General features: G+C 57.4%; 1 protein-coding gene across 1 annotated transcript in view; it reads right to left on the bottom strand.

Annotated features, from left to right (window-relative positions):
- The window catches only part of Tcerg1l (transcription elongation regulator 1 like), a 254,902-nt gene extending 253,917 nt beyond the window's left edge, over positions 1-985 (bottom strand). The window contains exon 1 of the mRNA XM_017801666.1: positions 6-985. Coding sequence (XP_017657155.1) covers positions 6-985 — 980 coding nt within the window. The remainder of the gene's footprint in view (positions 1-5) is intronic.
- Positions 986-1,289: the final 304 nt, after the last annotated feature.

The following is a 1,289-nucleotide window of genomic DNA, read 5'->3' as shown; positions in this document are numbered from 1 at the left end:
CCTGCGTGGTCTTCCCCTGCGTGGTCTTCCCCTGCGTGGTCTTCCCCTGCGTGGTCTTCTCCTGCGTGGTCTTCCCCTGCGTGTTCTTCCGCTGCGTGATCTTCCGCTGCATGATCTTCTGTGTGTTCTTCTCCTGTGTGATCTTCTCCTGCGTGGTCTTCTCCTGCGTGGTCTCCTCCTGCGTGGTCTTCCCCTGCGTGGTCTTCTCCTGCGTGGTCGTCTCCTGCGTGGTCTTCTCCTGCGTGGTCTCCTCCTGCGTGGTCTTCCCCTGCGTGGTCTTCCCCTGCATGATCTTCCCCTGCGTGGTCTTCTCCTGCGTGGTCGTCTCCTGCGTGGTCTTCTCCTGCGTGGTCTCCTCCTGCGTGGTCTTCCCCTGCGTGGTCTTCCCCTGCATGATCTTCCCCTGCGTGGTCTTCTCCTGCGTGGTCGTCTCCTGCGTGGTCTTCTCCTGCGTGGTCTCCTCCTGCGTGGTCTTCCCCTGCGTGGTCTTCCCCTGCATGATCTTCCCCTGCGTGGTCTTCTCCTGCGTGGTCGTCTCCTGCGTGGTCTTCTGCTGCGTGGTCTTCTGTGTGTTCTTCTCCTGCGTGATCTTCTCCTGCGTGGTCTTCCCCTGCGTGTTCTTCCGCTGCGTGATCTTCCGCTGCATGATCTTCTGTGTGTTCTTCTCCTGCGTGGTCTTCCCCTGCGTGGTCTTCCCCTGCATGGTCTTCTCCTGCGTGGTCTCCTCCTGCATGGTCTCCTCCTGCATGGTCTTCCCCTGCGTGGTCTTCCCCTGCGTGGTCTTCCCCTGCGTGGTCTTCCCCTGCATGATCTTCCCCTGCGTGGTCTTCTCCTGCGTGGTCTTCTCCTGAGTGGTCTTCTCCTGCATGGTCTTCTGCTGCGTGATCTTCTGTGTGTTCTTCTCCTGCGTGATCTTCTCCTGCGTGGTCTTCCCCTGCATGGTCTTCTCCTGCGTGTTCTTCTCCTGCGTGGTCTCCTCCTGCATGGTCTCCTCCTGTGTTCTTCCCCTGTGTGTTCTTCTCGTGTGTGGTCTTCTCCTGTGTGGTCCCCTGTGTAGCCCCCTATGTATTGCTCACTGTTTTAAGAATTGTGCTATTTGTGTGTGAAGGGTAGCACATGCCTGTGCACACGTATGTGCATGTTGTGTGAAAGCCAGAGGACAACTCCCTTCAACTTATTTTTGAAATACGATTTCTCACTGGCCTGAAGATACCAGCAAACCTCAGAGATCTTCCCATCTCTGCCTCTCCAGTGCTGGGAGTATGTGCTTGTGTCACCCTGCCAGACAT

The sequence above is a fragment of the Nannospalax galili genome, unplaced genomic scaffold (assembly GCF_000622305.1).
Source record: "Nannospalax galili isolate Female #2095 unplaced genomic scaffold, S.galili_v1.0 scaffold1223, whole genome shotgun sequence".
NCBI classification, from domain to species: domain Eukaryota; kingdom Metazoa; phylum Chordata; class Mammalia; order Rodentia; family Spalacidae; genus Nannospalax; species Nannospalax galili.
This window is presented reverse-complemented; position numbering and strand designations above follow the sequence as displayed.